Below are 19,750 nucleotides of genomic sequence, written 5' to 3' on the forward strand. Positions count from 1 at the left end.
TTTTCAGTGCCGTTGTGACCTCGAACGGTCACTAAATGAACGGTTTAAGTCAAGGACTACCTGTATATATTCGGGGTCAATTGAACAACTGATTGTTGCCCTCTAATCAGTGGTGGGATTCAGCCGGTTTGGGTTTGCCGGTTCGGGCAAACTGGTTGTTAAATTGCTGGCTGGCCCCGCCCCTTCCAGGAGTCCCCCACAGTCCTTGTTTTGGCTCCCAGGTAAGTGCAGGGAGGCCTACTAGGCCCAAAACGGGTTTCGGGGTGGTGCCCCCCCTCGGCCTGTTTTTGCTCCCAGGGGGGTGCAGGAGCAGCGGTGAAATGTAAAATTTATTACTACTGGTTCTGTGGGGAGATGTAATGGGTGGGCGTGGCCAACTTTTTTTTTTAACTTTTAAAAGCATTTTTTCCACAACCTGTTCAGCCAAAGAGGTTGTAGAAAAAATGCTTTTAAAAGCCTCCTCTGGCAATCCCAGCTGAGTTGCCTGATCGTCAGAGGCTTTTCTTTTCTTTTAAAAACCATTTTTTTTTTGCCTTTAAAAGAAAAAAAAAGCCTCTGACGATCAGGCAACTCAGCTGGGATCGCCAGAGGAGGCTTTTAAAAGCATTTTTTTCCAGAACCTCTTCGGCCGAAGAGGTTGTAAAAAAAATGCTTTAAAAAGTCTCTGATGATCCCAGCTGAGCCGCACGATCATCAGAGGAATTTTTTTTTTTTTTGCTTTTAAAAGCATTTTTTCAGTTGAAGAAAAAATGCTTTTAAAAGTAAAAAAAACAAACCTCTGACGATCGTGTGGCTCAGCTGGGCATGGGGGTGGGGCAGGGATTTTTGCTACCGGTTCTCCGAACCACCCACTGCCATTGCTACTGGATCGGCTGATCCGGTCCAAACCGGGAACATTTCACCCCTGTGCAGGAGGCGAAGTGCTGCCTGTCACACTGCCTGGCCACGCCCACCATGGCCATGCCCACTCAGCCAATCATTAGGGCAGAGAACCGGTTGTTAAAATTATTTGAATCCCATCACTGCCGCTAATCTGTGTCTCGGGGCAAATTTAAAGAAAGCTGACATCATTATCTATTGATTTTTTTTTATTTGCATTTATATCCCGCCCTTCTCCGAAGACTCAGGGCGGCTTACACTATGTCAAGCAATAGTCTTCATCCATTTGTATATTATATACAAAGCCAACTTATTGCCCCCAACAATCTGGGACCTCATTTTACCAACCTTATAAAGGATGGAAGGCTGAGTCAACCTTGGGCCTGGTGGGACTTGAACCTGCAGTAATTGCAGGCAGCTGTGTTAATAACAGGCTGTCTTAGCAGTCTGAGCCACCAGAGGCCCTTTCCATGAGACTTGCTCCAAAGATAACTGTGTGTTGCCAAAGACAATGCAACTTCATTCCGTTGAAGCAAAACTTCAAATTGAGCCTAGGCGCTCTAATCTTGATGTTTTCCTTGATTTTCCTAGGAGAAATTCTTGCCATTCCTGGATATGTTTCAGAAAGAGACCGTGAGAGTCGAGGTCTGTAAATGCATCATGCAAGCTTTCATTAAGTAAGTCTAATGTCTCCTGATTAAGTGCACTTCAGAGAATCGAGACGGATCTATTTAAGTGCTGCTAAGTGTGACGGATAGAATTCATCTGCAGTCCATTTTGGCACTGGGAGGTTTTGAAAGGCGTCCTCGCGCTGCTCTAAATAAAGAACTTAAAATATATTCTCCATTCCCATTGATCTGTTGTTGAGGCACATCAAACGATTATGCAACTTGAACTGCATTAAAGCCGTTGCGGCGCGCTTGTAAAACCGGGCGCTGCTGTCGGATACGATGGGTGCAATCCAGAAATGGGAGGAGGAGGAGGAGGAAGGGACGTTTGCAGAAGGACAGGTCAGAAAGCAGAGCTGGATGCCAGCTTGCTTATTTATTTACTTGGAAGATTGATGAGCTGCCCCTAGGGAGAATAGTAATAAGGCCTTCATATAGAATAGAATAGAATAGAATAGAATTTTTTTTATTGGCCAAGTGTGATTGGACACATAAGGAATTTGTCTTGGTGCATATGCTCTCAGTGTACATAAAAGAAAAGATACATTCATCAAGGTACAACATTTACAACACAAATGATGGTCAATATATCAGTATAAATCATAAGGATTGCCAGCAACAAAGTTACAGTCGTACATTCATAAGTGGAAAGAGATTGGTGATGGGAACTATGAGAAGATTAATAGTAGTGCAGATTTAGTAAATAGTTTGACAGTGTTGAGGGAATTATTTGTTTAGCAGAGTGATGGCCTTCGGGAAAAAACTGTTCCTGTGTCTAGTTGTTCCGGTGTGCAGTGCTCTATAGTGTCGTTTTGAGGGTAGGAGTTGAAACAGTTTATGTCCTGGATGTGAGGGATCTGTAAATATTTTCATGGCCCTCTTCTTGATTCGTGCAGTATACAGGTCCTCAAATGGAAGGCAGGTTGGTAGCAATTATTTTTTCTGCAGTTCTAATTATGCTCTGAAGTCTGTGTCTGTCTTGTTGGGTTGCAGAACCGAACCAGACAGTTATAGAGGTGCAAATGACAGACTCAATAATTCCTCTGTAGAACTGAATCAGCAGCTCCTTGTGCACTTTGAGCTTACTGAGTTGGCGCAGAAAACTCTATCTGTTAGAGAAAAAACTCTATCCGTAGAGAAAAAACTCTATCCGTTAGAGAAAAAACTCTATCTGATAGAGAAAACTCTATCTCTTGGTGCAATAGATAGACAGGAAAATAGAAAATAAGCCATGGATGGTTAAGGTGGGTACTGAATTGTGCATTCCAGAAATGCAAGAAGCATTTGTGTAGGGGCTACATTGTTGGATGGCACCCAATGTTTCTATTAAAAAAGGCTTGGGTGGATTTGTTTATTGATTTGTTAAGATTTTTATTCTGCCTTTATTGCTTTATAAGTTACTCAAGGCAGCGAGTGTACGTGCAAATAACGCCTTCCTTCCCCCTCTTTTTCCTTGCAACAACCCTGTGGGGTGGATTTGGCTGAGAGAAAGAAAAAGACTGGGCCAAGCTCATCCAACTGACTTTGATGCCTAAGATGGAACTAGAACTCACTGTCTTCTGGTGATTGGCCCAGTCACCTATTGGCTTTCATGCCTAAGGCGGGACTAATATTCATTAGTTCCTGGTGATTGGCCCAAACTCATCCCTCTGACTTTCATGCCTGCGGGGCGGGACAAATACTCACTGTCTCTTGGTGATTGGCCCAAAGTCACCCAGCCAGCTCTCATGCCTAAGGTGTAACTAGAACTCACAGCCTCATAAGTTTCCTGGCCAGCTCTTAACCACTACATAGTTATCTGTTTATCAGACCTGAGATCTGATTAAATAAAGTGATTAATGGGCTTTTATTTGCTGTTTCGAATGGGAATTAAATTGCATATGATGAAAAGCAATAGCCTGCTGTGATAGTAAATGAGCCCTTGGAAAAAAGAAAACAAGAATAGGTCACGTGCAAGGAAGTTAGCCCAGCTGCTGTGACCTAGAGGTGGAGCTCTTGCCTCACAATCAGGAGGTTGTGAGTTGGATCCTAGATAAAGGCAGATGTAGGGTCTCCTGCTTGGGCAGGGGGGTTGGACTAGATGACCTGCAAGATCCCTTCCAACTCTGTGAATCTGTTAAAAGAAGTGGTTTGGAGAAGTAAAATGGAAAGAGGGGAGAGGCAAAAAAAATCTCTTCCTGCAAATCCTGCCTTTTTTATATCCGTACAGCTACATAGATATAATGGTTCTGTTTTAGCCTCTCGAAAATATTTCGAAGCAATGCTTTGATTCCACAGAATGCAAAGCGTCTGTTTACAGGCATGTTTCCCCCCCCCCCCTGCTCGAAGCGGCTTGAAAAGGCAGAAACGGACTTTTTGCCGTATGTTGCTCTTCTTTGCTGATGACAACTGTGATTTTGAGAGAGAAAGGAAAAAAAAAAACCCCGGAATGGCATGCTAAACAAGCTGCATTGTGAAAAGAGAATACTCAGCATTGTACAAATTGAAATGAGATTCATCAAAATACCTTCCTTTTCAATGCTGAATGCCCCTTTCAGATGTTTGTTTCCTTTTTTGGGTTGTGTTTTCTTTTTTTTTATGACAACTAAACCTTGGTAGATGTTGATTAGCAAGTTTTTTTAAAAAAAAAAACTTTGTCATTCTGCTTTGGAAGAGTCTTGTGGTCCTGACTTTGTGTGCAATGATGCAGCAATTTCAGGTGTGATGGATGGATGTCTTATGTGTCTCTTTTATTTTGCAAATAAAAACACTTCTCTGTGCCGGTAGGCGGAGGTCCTTCATGATGACCTTGAGCTGTCTTCGTTCTCCAAAGGAATGTTTGTGGCATAAGGAGCAAAATTAGATTATCTTCTTCAAAACATTTTTTTTTAATTGGGATCATTTGGATAGGGCACTGAAGCATCCCTCTGGCAGAAACTCGACCTATCTAAAAATTCTGCTTTGCAACAGCACCCTTGGGTAAAATTGTGCCTCATAAAGTTGGATTTTCCCAGTTGCAATGTATGGCTGGTGGAAGATGGACCATAAGGAAGGCTGAGTGCCAAAGAATTGAGGCCTTTGAACTCTGGTGCTGGAGAAGACTCCTGCGAGTCCCTTGGACTGCAAGGCAATCCAACTGGTGGGTCCTAGAGGAGATCAACCCTGACTGCTCTTTAGAAGGCCAGATCCTGAAGAGGAAACTTAAATCCTTTTGCCACCTAATGAGAAGGAAGGACTCACTGGAAAAGAGCCCAATTCTGGGAACGATGGAGGGCAAAACAAGAAGAAGGGGACGGCAGAGAACAAGGTGGCTGGATGGAGTCACTGAAGCAGTTGGCGTGAACTTAAATGGACTCCAAAGTATGGTAGAGGACAGGAAGGCCTGGAGGAACGTGGTCCAAGGGGTCGCGATGGGTTGGACACGACTTCACAACTAACAACAACAATAAAAGTTGGATGAAGATATTGAGCACTTCCTGATATTCCAGTTGTTCAGAGAGAAGGACCAAAATAAGAGAGGCTTCCTTCTTCCTAAACACCTCCCTCCCCCATCTCTTGTGTAGGATTTGCTTGGCAAAACACAAGCCTTCCTTTCTGACATTGGTCCTGATTTCATCACATAAACAACAGCTACGACATCAAAAAAAGAGACAAACAAAAAGCCACAAAAAGAAACAAAAGGACCTGAACATGTCCTCACCAGCAGTCAGCAGAGCAGAGATTCACCTCAGGATCAACACTGGATCAACGATCAAAAAGCAAACAACCTCCCCAAATCAAGAAACCACCAACTCAGACAAACAAGCAAATACCATAGTAAACTACAGCCTAATCAAGGAACCACCAAGAACGTTTCCGTCAATACTGACAGGGCAAACCACTAGCAAAGAATCAGAACACAAAATACAAGCTGAGTGGACACGACCTTGTAGACGACCCTCACTCTATCAAGGACCTTGGAGTACTCGTATCAAATGATCTAAGTGCCAAAGCCCACTGTATCAACATCGCCAAAAAGGCATTAAAAGTTGTAAACCTAATCTTGCATAGCTTCTTCTCTGGTAATATCGCACTACTATCAGAGCATACAAAACCTTTGCTAGACCAATTCTTGAATACAGCTCGTCTGTCTGGATCCCGCACTACATATCAGATATTAATACAATTGAGTGTGTCCAGAAATATTTCACAAGAAGAGTCCTCCACTCCTCCGCTCGCAACAAAATACCTTATGCCACCAGACCTGAAATTCTAGGCTTAGAAAACTGAGAACTACGCCGTCTTCAGTCTGACCTAAGCATAGCTCATAAAATGATCTGCTACAATGTCCTACCTGTCAATGACTACTTCAGCTTCAACCGCAACAATACACGAGCACACGACAGATACAAATTTAAAGTGAACCACTCCAAACCTGATTGCAGAAAATACGACTTCAGCAACAGAGTGGTCAATGCCTGGAATGCACTACCTGACTCTGTGGTTTCATCCCTAAACCCCCTAAATTTTAACTTTAGACTGTCTACTACTGACCTCACCCCATTCCTAAGAGGTCTGGAAGAGGCGTGCATAAGCGCACCAGCGTGCCTACCATCCCTGTCTTAATGTTCCCTTTAATTGTATTCATTTTATGTATTCAATTCATGCTTATATATATATATATTATCTAATACATACTTGACAAAATAAATAAATAAAATAAATATATAAAATGAGAGGAAACTCTACTCCCTAACTCCCAAACTGATGACGTTACCTAGTTTGATAATGAAACGTCTGCAAGGAAACAACCAAGCTCAGAGAGCACCAAGGACTGCCCAGTCCTTATTCGCAAGTCAGTCTCTTTGTCTTCAGAGCCTTGTGGTCAATCACTTTTGTAACAATGTCACAAAGCTGAGATCACTCAGCTCCCCCTCCCCTCCCCTTCTTCATCCTTCCTTCCTTCCTTCCTTCCTTTCTTCCTTCCTTCCTTCCTTCCCTTCCCTCGTCCCCTCCCTCCCTCCTTCCTTCTTTCCTCTTCCTTCCTTCCCCTCCCTTTCTTCCTCTTCCTTGCTTCCCTTTCTTCTTTCCTTCCCTTCCTTCCTTCCTTCCCCTTCCCCTTCTCCTTCCTTCCTTCCTTCCCTTCCTTCCTTCCTTCCTTCCCCTTCTCCTTCCTTCCCTTCCTACCTTCCTTCCTTCCCTTCCCTTCCTTCCTTCCCCTTCTTCCTTCCTTCCCTTCCTTCCTTCCTTCCTTCCTTCCCTTCCCTCCCTTCCCTTCCCTTCCCTTCCCCAAAGGCCTGCACTGTCAGGAACATGTTTGCTGCTACTCACATGCTATCCAAGTCATTCCTTCAAGAGTTGTCTTTAAACGCTCACCCACCTCTCTTGCCTATTGGACATCCTGTAAAGGTCCATCTCTAATCGGGCCTCTTGAAACATCTGCTCTTTTATTTCTTGCATTTAGAAGGGTTTAATTTTAATTTTTCCTTGGGCCACTTTCTCTGGCCATTCTGAATTTGTTTGAATATGCCTTACCATTTTTTCATTTAAGTCTTCGGCACAGACGTTTCTCGTGCTCATGGTTTTGAAATTGCATGTGCTTCCTTCCTAGGCACCAACAGGAATCCACCAAGGATCCCGTCATTCTCAATGCCCTGCTGCATGTATGCAAAACGATGCACGATTCGGTAAAGTAAGTTATTTTCCTTTCCCTTCCATTTTTCCTCCTAGAAAGGTGGGTTTGATGACCTCTTCTGAGTTCCAGGGTAGACTTAAGGAAGGAATGGAAGGGGACAGTACTTTTCTAAGCTCCAGTTCTTTTTATAACCATCCTTTAATAAGGCTGCCATTTGTCCAGGGAATGGGGAAAAAAATAAACCTTCAACAGGGGAATGTGTTGTTTTAAATCCCAGTTCAAGGAAAGTTCTGGCAAATGACTTTATGGTTTAACTAACAGAGAGAGAGAGAGAGAGAGAGAGAGAGAGAGAGAGAGAGAGGGCGAGGGGACATTTCAAGAGCTCTGAAAAGGGTAAAAAAGCAAGTGACACATTTTTGAGAGAGACGTACTTTCAAATTAAGAAAAGCTTTGTTGGAAGAAGGGGGGGGGAAAGGAAGCAAAAAACCCCAGCTTCATCGCCAGCAAGAACAAGGCAGAATTGATGCGAGTCCCTTTGAGAAACTGGCTTATTGCAGAACTGAAGGCAAACCTTCCTCTCCCGAAATGAATTCTCCCTTGTAGGATGCTATTTTTAATTGCTCTTTCTGCAGAAAACTGATCTCCTGTTTAGTAGCAATCGGGTGCCAGGAACACAGAAGCTCCAGTCCTGCCTTCTGTCTCTGTTATGGTCAGCCAGTTTTTCCACTTTGAGAACGTCTGCTTTGTTGGGCAGGATTCAGCCCACGGTGTTTGATGTGAAGCCAGCCGGACAGGTGGGAAGTTTTATCCCGGTTTGACCGTCATGGCTCGCAGGCATCTGGAAAATGTAGTCCTTTCCTTTTCTGAATTCCAGTACTTGATCATTCTTGGCCATTAGGTCTTCTAGGCCTTGAGGGGCTGTCACCGAGTTATCTTTATTTTTATTTTCAGAGTTATCTTTATTTTATTGATTGATTGATTAGCCCTTGGGCCATATCAAAGTGCAAAGTTCCAGAAACAAATTATTACTAAAATTTGATTTGATTAGAGTAGAGTAGAGTAGAGTAGAGTAGAGTAGAGTAGAATAGAATAGAATAGAATAGAATAGAATAGAATAGAATAGAATAGAATAGAATAGAATTTTTTATTGGCCAAGTGTGATTGGACACACAAGGAATTTGTCTTCGGTGCATAAGCTCTCAGTGTATATAAGAAGCATAAAATACATTCATCAAGAATCAAACATACAACACTTAATGATAGTCAAGGTTAGTAATAAGCGATCAAATCGTACTAGGAAACAAATAAAAACAATATAATCGAAAGATACAAGCAACATGGTTAAAGCAATTTAAAATGGGAATTGGATAAAAATATGATTTAAAATGGAATTGGAATAGAATATGATTTAAAATGACATTGGAATAAAATACAGTTTTTAACCACCCGCCATTACTACCTGATCGGGCGATCCGGTCCGAACCGGGAGCATTTCACCCCTGGTCTGCAACCTTGGCAACTTGTGGATTTCAACTCACAGAATTCCTCAGCCAGCACATGAGGAGGTGTTGAAGTCCACAAGTCGTAAAGTTGCCAAAGGTTGCAGACCCCCTGCTCCAAAGTATCTGAGGGCAGGCAAGAAGTAACGGATAGATTATTAAAGAGCGATCCAACCTAGAAGTGAGGAAAGATTTCCCGACAGTGAGAACAATTAGTCAGCGGAATAACTTGCCTCTCAGAATTGTGGGTGCTCCATCGCTGGAGGCTTTCAAACATGGACTGAACAACCATTGGTATAAGGTCTCCTGCCTTAAACAGGGGGTTGGACTAGAAGACCTCCGAGATCCATTCCAGCCTTAAGATTTTATGTTCTCTATTCTGTGAATGACTTGTGATGCCAGAATTTATTTTTTTTTGGCCAAGTATTATCGAGAAGGAACCCTTTTCCTTGCTGTACCCTTGCCAGAAATACACTTTTTCAGCCTGCCTAGCAGAGATGCTATCTCTTCCCCCTACTGACAGGATGTGTGTGTGTGTGTGTGCGCGCAGGCTTTTCAGAAGCTTTGTATGTTAAGTCTGTTGCATATTATCACATCTGAACTTTGCCCAGGATGCGGAGTCAATCTTCCTGGGAGTTCTTGGCCAACGCTGGGAACAAAATGCAGGTTTCCCACTCTCTTTCCTTCCTTAACTCCAGGAATTTGAATTTAAACAAATGCAAAACCAATTTTTGTTTGCATGAATATGTCTCCCAATCTGCAGAAACAAATGTACGGTGTTTTCATGCCCGTAACTATAAATCCAGTGTTGAGTCTGTTAAGATTTTTGTTGTAACCAACAACATGTGCAATAATAAGACAGTTGCCCTAAGCCATCTGTTGTTTGAAATAGTACTTTAGAATTATTCACAGTTCAAAGGCTTCTCCCAAGTTTTTTTCAGATTCTTCAGTCTTCCTTCTTCACAACATAGAAGTGAACACTGGCTTTCTTGAGAACACACATCTGGTACTTCTAACACTGAACAAGTGCTATATAGATAGTCCTTAACTTACAGCCATTTGTTCAGTGACCGTTTGAAGTTATAACAGCCCTGGAAAAAAGTGACTTAAGACAGGTTTTTCACACACTTAGGATCGTGACAATCTGAGCGCTTGTCGAGAACTATCTGTAGACCCCTAAGGAATTACACAAACATTGCATTTTTGAACAACGGATGCTTTTAAAATGTTCTTTTCTAGCGCGTTGACCCTGGAAGATGAAAAGCGGACGCTGGCATCCTTGATCAATGGATTTGTAAGAATGGTGAGAAATCTGTTTCTAGGGATGGGAGAGGTGACATTGAGTCAAACGTTGACTCTTGGTGACCTCTTGGACCAGGTTTGTTTGTTTTTTGGCAAAATTTTGGCAGTGGTTTGTCATTGCCTCCTTCTGAGGGTTAAGAGAAAGTGACTGGCCCAAGGCCATCTAGCTGGCAGGACTAGAACTCACAGTCTTCCAGTTTCTAGACTGGTGCCTTCACCATAGCAATAGCAATAGCACTTAGACTTATATACCGCTTTACAGTGCCTTACAGCTTTCTCTAAGCGGTTTACAGAGTCAGCTTCTTGCTCCCAACAATCTGGGTCCTCATTTGGCCCACCTTGGAAGGACGGAAGGCTGAGTCAACCTTGATCCATTGAGACTCAAGCTGCCAAACTGCAGGCAGCCGGCAGTCAGCAGAAGTAGCCTGCAGTACTGCACTCGTAACCACTGCGCCACCCTGAACTGGACCTCCTTTATTTGGGCTCATTTTGTGAAGAATGTCCTGATGGTTATGATGGACCCTGTAGCAGGGGTGGGCTCCTGGGGGTTTGGCAGGGTTCGGGTGATCCTGGGGGTTTGGCAGGTTTGGGTGATTCTCTAGCCAAGGTTTGCAGGGATTTGGCGAACCGCCAAATGCCACCTCTGGCTGGCCATGCCCACCCCGCCCCGCCCCTCCCAGGAGTCTCCACATGGCCCATTCATCATTCAAGGTAAGTGCAGGGGCCGTGCAGAGGGTCTGGGAGGGCAAAAAATGGGCCTCCCGGAAGTCCGCAAATGGGCCTGTTTCTGGCCTCCGGACCCCGGGGGAAGCAGTTTTTGCCCTTCCGGAGGCTCGAGGAAAGCTCCAGAGCCTGGGGAGGGTGAAAAAGCCTCTCCCCACCCCTCCGGCTGTGGTGCAGGCAGCATCTTTAGACTGTTGCAGAATTCAACCCTCACAACTTCGTCTTGCCGTTCAACAGGAACGATCTGTGGGAGGAGGTCCAATCTGGTTCGTAGACATCAAATGTTCATTCTTCCTTGGGAGCGTGAGAAAGAGGGGAAAATCCTAATTTTTGAATGAAATTAGGAAGAAAAAGCATTCCCACTTATTGCCAGGGAGGGTGGATAGAGGCGCTTCCTTGCAACTCTTTCCCTAGAGACTCCCGCTGCCAATAAGAATGGAAAGAATGGGTAACCAGACACCGCAGCCACATCTCTCTCTCTCTCTCTCTGTGAATCTCTTTAATCCCAGGTATCGTTTGGCCGGGATTTTGAGCAGCAACTGAATTTTTACGTGGAAGCCAGATCCATGTTTTGCAACTTGGAACCTGTGTTGGTCCAGCTCATCCATGTAAGCATAGTTTGACGGACAAATGAGTGGCGCAGCTATTTTTTTTGCTCCTTAATGTTTTTTGTGTATCATCATTGCCGACATTTCTCTCAGCCCTGCAAGGTCAGCTACCTAAAGGTTTGAACAGGAGCGAAGGAAGATTTGGACCAGTGTGTTAGGTCAGACGTTGGCAGGTGGTTGCTATAAATAGCCATAGCACTTAGACTTATATATCGCTTCACAGCCCACTCTAATCAGTTTTACAGAACCGGCCTATTTGCTCCCAACAATCTGGATCCTCATTTTACCGACCTCGGAAGGATGGAAGGTTGAGTCAACCTTGAGCCGGTGAGGATCGAACTGCTGGCAGTGGGAATGCAGAGTTAGCCTGCAATACTGCATTCTAACCACTGGGAAGAGAGGGAGGGAGGGAGGGCAATAGCAATTCCACTTAGACTTGTATACCACTTCACAGCGTTCTCTAAGTGGTTTACAGAGTCGGCCTCTTGCCCCCAACAATCTGGGTCCCCATTTTACCCACCTCAGAAGGATGGAAGGCTGAATCAACCTTGAGCCTGGTGAGATTTGAACTGCCAAATTGCAGGCAGCCGGCAGGCAGTAGAAGTAGCCTGCAGCACTGCAATCTTAACCACTGAAGTGCTCTTGGTATTGATAAAGGAGAATATTTGTAGCTCAGGGAGGTTGAAATGAGAGGTCCTTGGTGTTCTCTGAGTTTGATTGTTTTCTGCAGAAATTTCATTACCCAACTAGGTAACATCATCAATGCTAGAAGAGAGTGGGGTTTGCTCTTTGTTTATATAGAAGTAGTTTTGGGCAATCAAGAAACTAGCAAGCCCATAAATGGCTGGATGCAGAGTTGTTCACGTTGGTAACCTTATCTTCCAAAACAGAGCGTGAATCAGTTGGCGATGGAAACAAGAAAAGTAATGAAAGGGAATCATTCCAGAAAAACAGCGGCATTTGTCAGGGTAAGTGCAGACATGGAACAATTGGTGGTTGAGAACTAACCCTAAATCTTGGCTTGATGATTCCTTGTAAGCGAAAAGATCTCAGTCTGATCTACATCTTCTCCAACTGGATCCGCCTTTTAAAAGACCTGCGGAAACTTCATCAACCGGTTTCTTGTTTGGCCTGAATTACATTATACTATACATTTATTACATTAAATATAAGGCTATGTTGTTTATAAATAAAGGGACGCGGTGGCTAAATGGCTAAGACGCTGAGCTTGTCGATCGACAGGACGGCAGTTCAGCAGTTTGAAATCCCTAGCGCCGCATAACGGTGTGAGCTCCCATTTCTTATCCCAGCTTCTGCCAACCTAGCAGTTTGAAAGCACGTAAAAAAAAATGCAAGTAGAAAAATAGGGACCACCTTTGGTGGGAAGGTAGCAGCGTTCTGTGCGCCTTTGGCATTGAGTCATGCCGGCCACATGACCACGGAGACGTCTTCAGACAGCGCTGGCTCTTCGGTTTTGAAACAGAGATGAGCACCGCCCCCTAGAGTCGGGAACGACTAGCACCTATGTGCGAGGGGAACCTTTACCTTTGCCTTACTTACGTTGTTTATATTGCATTATAGGTTAAATAAAGAGTGGCTTTGCAGAGTAAGATGGGTGGCACATAAACTTAATAAAATATAGAAAAAATATTGTTAATATTGTTAACATTAAATACTAAAAGTCTGAATCTCAGAAACCTGGTTGTGGTTGATCTTCAGAAACTGTCCTTTCCTAAATTTTAGGCTTGTGTTGCCTTCTGCTTCATAACGATCCCATCGCTGACCGGCATTTTTACCCGTCTCAATTTGTACCTGCACTCTGGACAAGTTGCTTTGGCTAACCAGTGCCTTTCACAAGGTAAAAGTCTGCAGAGCGATAAACTGCCCAATTTTCTAAGGCATTGTTGTTGTTGTTATTGTTGTTGGTTTTAGAGATTAGAGGCAAAACTAAAGAGATTTGCTCAGATTTCTAAATCTTCCCTAAAGAGCTTGAGAAGGGAGTTGGCTATGCTTCCTGTGGTTGGCCTGCCTTTGGTAGAGAAACATTTTCTACATAACATAGGGGACTGGAGGCTAAAACATATGAAGAACGGTTGCAGGAACTGGGTCTGTCTAGTTTAATGAAAAGAAGAACCAGGGGAGACACGAGCGCAGTCTTCCAATATCTCAGGGGCTGCCCCAAAGAAGAGGGAGTCAAGCTATTCTCCAAAGCACCTGAAGGCAGGACAAGAAGCAATGGATGAAAACTAATCAAGGAGAGAAGCAACCCAAAATTAAGGAGAAATTTCCTGACAGTTTAGAACAATTAATCAGTGGAACAACTTGCCTCCGGAAGTTGTGAATGCTCCAACACTGGAAGTTTTTAAGAAGATATTGGACAACCACTTATCTGAAGTGGTGTAGGGTTTCCTGCCTAAGCAGGGGGTTGGACTAGAAGACCTCCAAGGTCCCTTCCAACTCTGTTATTCTATTCTATTCATTCCTCGGCAGAAGAGAGACATTTTACGGAACATGTGGGTGAAAAGCAGTTCTACTATATAAGTAGTCCTTGACTTAACAACGATTCTTTTAGCAACCCTTTGAAGGTAGAGTGGCACTGAAAAAAGTGACTTACGACTGCTCCTCACATTTATGACCATCGTAGCATCTCTGTAGTCACCTGATCAAAATTTGGGATGCTTGGCAACCAGCATCTTTTTTCAACATTTGTGGTGTCCCAGGGTCGTGTGATCCCTATTTGCGACCTTCCCAGCTGACCTTCCGACAAGCAAAGTTCAGTAGGGGAAGTCAGATTTGCTTAATGACTGCAAGATTCACTTAACAACTGTCTTGCTTAGGAGCAGAAATTCTGGTCCCAATTGTGATTGCAAGTCAAGGACTACTATAATAATATGCAGGAGGGAAAAACTCCGAAATAGCATGAGCCGGGGTTTGGAATCACAAAGACGTAAGGGTTGTGGACTTCTTTTGTGTTTTCTTTTTAAAGAACGCAACTGAACAAATGTTTAAATGTGACTGCATTATGCCTTTTGAAATTTTTTATTAGCTTATCAGGCTGTAAAAAACAAAATGAAAATAATGGGAAACTAAGGGAGGAAAGGGAATGTGGTGGCTCAGGGGCTAGGATGTTGAGCTTGTCGATCGAAAGGTCGGCAGCTCAGCGGTTTGAATCCCTAGTGCCGTGTCACGGGGTGAGCTCCCGTTACTTGTCCCAACTTCTGCCAACCTAGCAGTTCAAAAGCACATAAAAAAGACAAGTAGAAAAATAGGGGCCGCCTTTGGTGGGAAGGGAACAGTGTTCCATGCGCCTTTGGCGTTGAGTCATGCCGGCCACATGACCAGGGAGACGTCTTTGGACAGTGCTGGCTCTTCAACTTTGAAACGGGAACGACTAGCATATATGTGCGAGGGGAACCTTTATCTTTAAGGGAGGAAAAATAAATAGGACTGCATTTTGGACATAATGTTAAAAACAAAAGCACAAAACCGTGTCCCTTGCAGACAGATAAAGAGGAGAGAGAAATCGGCATTTCCCTAATTAAAGTACTTCCTTTTCTCTACTCCCTCTACATTTTCTCTTGCTCATTGTCCATTCAGAAGCAGTGCAAAACATCTTTCTTTGAAACAGCCTATCTTGTTTCTCTCCCCCGCTGATTCTTTTGAGAAAAAAAAAAAGTTGCAAAACTGGGGAAAGAAAAACACTAAACCTGCAAATATTATAGGAAACAACCCAAAGGTAATAATTATTCCCTTTATCTTGTCCGAAGGGGAGAGATTCCAAGAATGGACAAAGCAGGGTTTGTTTTCTGTAGGAAGCAAGGCTCCAAAACCGGTGGGATAGAATTCTTGGAAGAAAAACAAAAGATTTCAGTTTAATATTTAAAAAAATAAATAAATGATTAGTTCTCTCTCTTAGAATCAGGGTTGTGATGTGATGAAGGATGAACAGAAAGGGGGAGAAAGTTGCAAGGCCCCAGGGATTTTGCGCATCATTTAGATGGTCCCTGGCCTTTGCACAGGAGAATTGGATCCTGCTCTATTCAGGCCAATAACAAACGTTGTCAGCACTGCGCACTTTTGCGAGCAAATTCCAGCTGTAAAGACAAACAAGCTGATGTGGGACACTGACTAAGCCCATTTCCTGCAAAGCTGTGGCTTCCTTTTGTTTAGGCGTCATTTGGCGGGCATCATGAGAACAGAGAGGGGTTTAGAGTAACGCTGACTGTATCATCCAGGCGCATTTTAAAAACAATAGCTTTAGTCAAGGAGGGACATTTTGTATTTACTTGTAGACAAGCCAGCATGAAGTCACTTTTCAGCACCCGCCAGCTGTGATGGCTTCGTTGTTGTTGTTGTTGTTGTCGTCGTTCCCTCCCCGATAATTCGTGGGTGCTGTTTGTTTGCTCCGAAACTTCACTTGCCCTCCTCTTTATTGGGCAGGAGGTTGGGAGGACTAAAAATAATTCTAAAGACAGAGTAAGAGTTAGCTTCACAAAGAATAGACATTCTTCGGAAAGGGGATTCTGAATTGTACCTTTTCGTATTGTTCAGCATTTTTTTTCAACGCTGTCCAGGATCACCTGAAGTTTTGCAATCCAGTCCTGGTTATTTGGTTTTATATGCTTGTTTGACCCTGGCTTTAGAGTAGTGATGGCTAACCTTTTTGCCTTCGCGTGCCAAAAGCAGGGGGAGTGCCGGGGGGGGGGGGTCACGCACACACGTGCCCACAGCCATTAATTTAATGCGCCCTGACCCTCCACCTTCTTCCCAGTCCTTCTGTAGGAAGTTAGCCCTCACCCCTCTCCTAGAAGAATGAAATATTTTGGAGGATATTGAATAGATGAGAAATGGAGAAACCTGTTTTAAAGACAAAGCAGCTTCCTGCCTCCTCATACCTCTGTCAATGGGCCATTAAGGCCTCAGCCAAGCTCACTCATCCCCCTCCCACCTTTGTCAATGGACCATCATCTGCAACACAATAGGATTCATCTAGCAACAGAAACTCACCACGTGGCAAGGCTCAAGCAAGCTTGAGAGACAACCTACAACATTAGCTAAGACCCCTAGACCACCTGGGAGTTTGACAACCAATCAGGGTACATTTCTTATACAGGAACAGGAAACACCAAGGTGGGGCGCCACAGAGAGTATAAACTCAGGCACTCAGCATCCCTTCTGCCCTTCTCCCCTCTTCTTCTCTTCTTCTCCTTTCCTCTCTGGTTCTTCGCTCAACACCTTGAACATGTGACCTCCATTAAACCATCCTTCCAAGCAGTTTCCATGTTTCCAGTGTCTTTTTTCCCCACTTGGAACTGAACCCAGTCGGATATTTCTTCCAACGCTTCTATTTCACCAAATTTGATCAGAACCGTTTTTGGTTCAGTTGGCATGCAGCCGGTCTTGGCCTCCCTTGTGGACAATCACGGTTTGATCCAGGCTTGTCCTCAACTGACGTTCTATCACAGTTTCCATCACTTTTGGATCTAAACAGGCTTTGTGGTTTATATAAAAAGTGAAATTATCCGGGGATGAAAGGATGATCCTAATTACATACTTTTGCTTGCAGCCACTTGAGTCAGACGTCTGCCTTCAAAATGCTAATTGCATTGTTTGACTTTAGCGATAACACAAACACTGAGCTCTTTCATGCAAGTTATTAACTCTGATGTACACAAATGTTTGTCCCTAATTGTTGTTTTTCGCCTAAAGTGAACTCTGAGCTGGGGGGATAAGTGAGTTGATGAAAGCTACACTTAAAAGAGATAAGGGAGATGTATAATTTTAGAAGCCCAAAATATTCTTGTTTACAGAATTAGATTCTTAACAGTGTGCAAATAGGATTTTTTTTTGTCCCTGGTGGTAAAATTGAACTGGTCCACTGATGTGATTGTAGTCTAGACTCTAGATAGCGCATGTTTTTAAAACCAGGATAACTGAAGAGAAGCCTTGAAAATCATACATTGTATGACTTTTGCCTTAAGAATCTTTAGGGAGACAATAAATCCATCTGTTCCTGGGAAATGAGCTGTTGAAATTTAAGATATAAGTAGTAGCCCAATCCATTAATTTAAGAAGCAAAAGATATTTCCTTGTCTCCTTTTCCTTTTAGATCAACTATCATTTAACTCTTGGGTTTCAGAAAGATCTTAGCCGGTTCAGATATCTCTCCATGTGGATCAGTTACAATTTCTCCCTAAAACTGACAAGTTTTGGAAGCTATATTTTATGCAGCTTTCCATATCTTGGTCTCCTTCTACTGCTGGAATGGGCTTTTATTTCCCTTAAGTTTTCATAATTCACTCATGCAGCAAATTCATATGGGAAAAAAACCCAAAACAGGCCTGTCAAGAACTGGGGAGCATTTTCAGAAGAAATTCAAGTTTGGTTGGAAATTCAGGGTCCTTCTGCTGGACACAACTCCACCATCAATGCATCTACAGGTAGTCCTCAACTTACACCTTGAGTTCAATTGTGGTCGTACGTTGAGGACTACCCCGTATTTATCCAGTTGTGGTTACTGTTGGTTGTGAGCCTCTTAGGGTCATTACCAGAGGTGGGTTTCAGCAGGTTCTGACCAGTTTTGGAGAACCGATAGTGAAAATTTTGAATAGTTCGGGAAACCGGTAGTAAAAATTCTGACTGGCCACCCCCCCCCCATCTATTCTCTGCCTCCCAATTTCCAGCTGATTGGGAGGAAATGGGGATTTTGCAGTAAATTTCCCCTGGAGTGGGGCGGGAATGGAGATTTTACAGTATTCTTTCCCTGGAGTGGGGTAGGAATGGGGATTTTACAGTATCCTTCCACTGCCATGCCCACCAAGCCACACCCACAGAACTGGTAGTAAAAAGAAATTGAAACCCACCACTGGTCATTACATGAAATATGTCAGCCATCATTCTTGCAGTAAAATAACAGAAGAACAGACTTGGAAGGGACCTTGGAGATCTTCTAGTGTAGGCCGTCCTTGGTGAATTTTCTAACAGTTGCAAGAACTCAAAAAAATGACTAGACTAAGACTAAGACTGAATAGAATAGAATAGAATAGAATAGAATAGAATTCTTTATTGGCCAAGTGTGATTGGACACACAAGGAATTTGTCTTGGTGCATATGCTCTCGGCATACATAAAATAAAAGATTCCTTCGTCAAGAATCATCCAAAAAAAAAGAAGGCAAAGCCCATTGAATAAAAGGTCCATCGTGTTCTTGGGCTTTTGACTGTAACCCATTTTGAATAACGGGCATGTTGAGCGATCTAAGTTTGATCTGCTAATGAGACCCCCCCCCCAACTGTGATCTCTTTATAGCGGACGCCTTTTTCAGAGCGGCAATCAGTCTGGTTCCCGAGGTACCCAAGATGATCAACATAGATGGGAAGCTGCGGCCTTCGGAAGCCTACCTCTTGGAATTCCTCTGCAACTTCTTTTCAACTTTGCTAATCGTTCCTGTAAGTGGAAAAGATAAGGAGGCTAGTATGGCAGCACCCTTAGTAATCGCCAGCTGCAGGTTGGGCTAGCTGCTCAGACAAGTAACCGTTTTCCTCCCCTCTAGCTGAAATTGAGGGAGATAGAAGGAAGAAGCAAATGGCTTTCAAATCAAACCACCCCTCTATGGCAGCCATAAATCAGCAGCCAGATAAAGATAAAGCAAATTAAAAATCCCCCACCTCGCTCCCTCTCTGAGAATTTAAAAAAGAAAAGAAATGAATACAGTTCTTCAAATGCAAAGTGGGTGCTCAGCCAAAAAAAATGAGAGAGAGAGAGAGAGAAAGAGAGAGGGAGGGAGGGAGGGGGAGAGAGAGAGAGAGAGAGGGAGGGAGGGAGAGAGAGAGAGATTGACCGGCAAGAGATGGTCCCTCAGATCACCTGGTCCCAAGCCATGAAGGGCTTTAAAGGTGACAACCAGGACCTTGAATCGCACCAGGAAGCAAATCAACAATCAATGCAGCTCCCGCAGGAGAGGTGTGATACATGTGCACACCGGGGTCTGCACAAAACCACTGCATTTTGCACCAACTGGAGCTTCCAGATGCTCTTCAAGGGTAGCTCCTATCTCACCTGCCTTTGCTCCCCCCAGGACCATCCTGAACAAGGTGTGCTGTTTCTCATACGGGGGCTGCTCAACGTTATCCAGGATTACACTTGGGAGGACAACAGTGATGACAAAGTCAAAATCTACACCAATGTGGTGCATCTTCTCTCGGCAATGAGCCAGGAGACCTACCTCTATCACATAGACAAAGGTGAGAGGGAAGGCAAAGCAGGGAGATGGTAGCAGAAGGTTCTTCAAGTGTTAGCCTTCTAAATTCTTATTGACCTCCCTTTCCCGTATTTAATCTTTTTCCCCCCAGTCGAATCGAACGATACCTTGTATGGCGGAGACACTAAGTTTTTGGCAGAAACGAGCAGATTGTGCGAAACGGTGATAAGCCAAATCTTGGAGCATTTGAAGAACCTTGGAAAAGATGAGGTGAGAATG

General features: G+C 43.7%; 1 protein-coding gene across 2 annotated transcripts in view; it reads left to right on the top strand.

The window, feature by feature from the left end:
- Positions 1-19,750, top strand: part of VPS35L (VPS35 endosomal protein sorting factor like) — a 57,062-nt gene that overhangs the window by 31,563 nt on the left and 5,749 nt on the right. For both annotated transcript variants that reach the window (XM_058157894.1, XM_058157893.1), the window contains 9 exons: positions 1,471-1,556; positions 7,117-7,197; positions 9,879-9,942; positions 11,174-11,272; positions 12,163-12,240; positions 13,016-13,130; positions 18,580-18,719; positions 19,349-19,514; positions 19,623-19,741. In XM_058157894.1, coding sequence (XP_058013877.1) covers positions 1,471-1,556; positions 7,117-7,197; positions 9,879-9,942; positions 11,174-11,272; positions 12,163-12,240; positions 13,016-13,130; positions 18,580-18,719; positions 19,349-19,514; positions 19,623-19,741 — 948 coding nt within the window. The remainder of the gene's footprint in view (positions 1-1,470; positions 1,557-7,116; positions 7,198-9,878; positions 9,943-11,173; positions 11,273-12,162; positions 12,241-13,015; positions 13,131-18,579; positions 18,720-19,348; positions 19,515-19,622; positions 19,742-19,750) is intronic.

The sequence above is a fragment of the Ahaetulla prasina genome, chromosome 14 (genome assembly GCF_028640845.1).
Source record: "Ahaetulla prasina isolate Xishuangbanna chromosome 14, ASM2864084v1, whole genome shotgun sequence".
Taxonomy (NCBI): domain Eukaryota; kingdom Metazoa; phylum Chordata; class Lepidosauria; order Squamata; family Colubridae; genus Ahaetulla; species Ahaetulla prasina.